The 787-nt window shown below is 65.1% G+C and overlaps 1 protein-coding gene across 2 annotated transcripts in view; it reads left to right on the top strand.

Annotated features, from left to right (window-relative positions):
* The first annotated feature begins 217 nt into the window (after positions 1-217).
* INPP5A (inositol polyphosphate-5-phosphatase A) overlaps positions 218-787 on the top strand; it is a 355,150-nt gene continuing 354,580 nt past the window's right edge. For both annotated transcript variants that reach the window (XM_015426891.1, XM_015426890.1), the window contains exon 1: positions 218-749. In XM_015426891.1, the coding sequence (XP_015282377.1) occupies positions 675-749 (75 nt within the window). In that variant the 5' untranslated portion in view covers positions 218-674. The remainder of the gene's footprint in view (positions 750-787) is intronic.

Here is a 787-nt window from a genome sequence, read left to right on the forward strand (position 1 = left end):
TGGGAAGAGCGCCGGATCTGCAAGGGAGGGAGCCAGGGGGGCCCTGCCGTTTCCATTGCCCTCTCCCCCCGGGGTGCCCCTGTAAGAAAGAGCGCTGCAGCCGCTCGTCCGTCGCCTGCCTTCCCTCCCGGCGCAGAGATCTCCCCCCCCCCCCCCCACTTTTTATATTTTACTTTCTCTTGATCTAGCAGGAACCACCGCCAGCAGCCGCGGCAGCAGCAGCAGCACCAGGAGGAGGAACTTTGCAGGCAGGAACCTAATGGCTGCGAAGGGGGAAATCTAAGAGCAAAGTCTTTTCCCAGCCTGCCCGGGGAGAAGGCTGGCCAGCGAGCCCAGGGGGAAGCCCGGCCACCATGAGAGCAGGGGCTGGGCGCTGATGCCTGCGTCCCTGGCCCCGGCGGGAGGATTACGAGTGTCTCCCTCCCCTGGGGCACCGCCAGCCGCGCGCGTGTGACGAGCAGCCCGGAGAAGCGGCGGCCGCAGCAGCAGTAGCGGAGAACTCCCCCCAGCAGGGCGCTGAACTTCCCTCGACCCGGGACTCTCCGGCCAGCTGAGCGCACCCTTGGCGTCTTGTATTCCCCTAGAAACGATCTGATTTGGGGGAGCGGGGCTGGGGGGCCAAGGCAGCGAGCGCCTCTCCGCGTTTCCGAAAGAAACTATTTCTGGCCAAGATCATGGCGGTGAAAGGGGCTGCCGCGAACACGGGGATCTTGTTAGTAACAGCCAACGTGGGATCCTTGTTCGATGATGTAAGTCGCGCGGCTCGGAAGCGGGACGGACGGGCGGG

The sequence above is a fragment of the Gekko japonicus genome, unplaced genomic scaffold, assembly GCF_001447785.1.
Source record: "Gekko japonicus isolate JY-2015 unplaced genomic scaffold, Gekko_japonicus_V1.1 scaffold35, whole genome shotgun sequence".
Lineage (NCBI taxonomy): Eukaryota > Metazoa > Chordata > Lepidosauria > Squamata > Gekkonidae > Gekko > Gekko japonicus.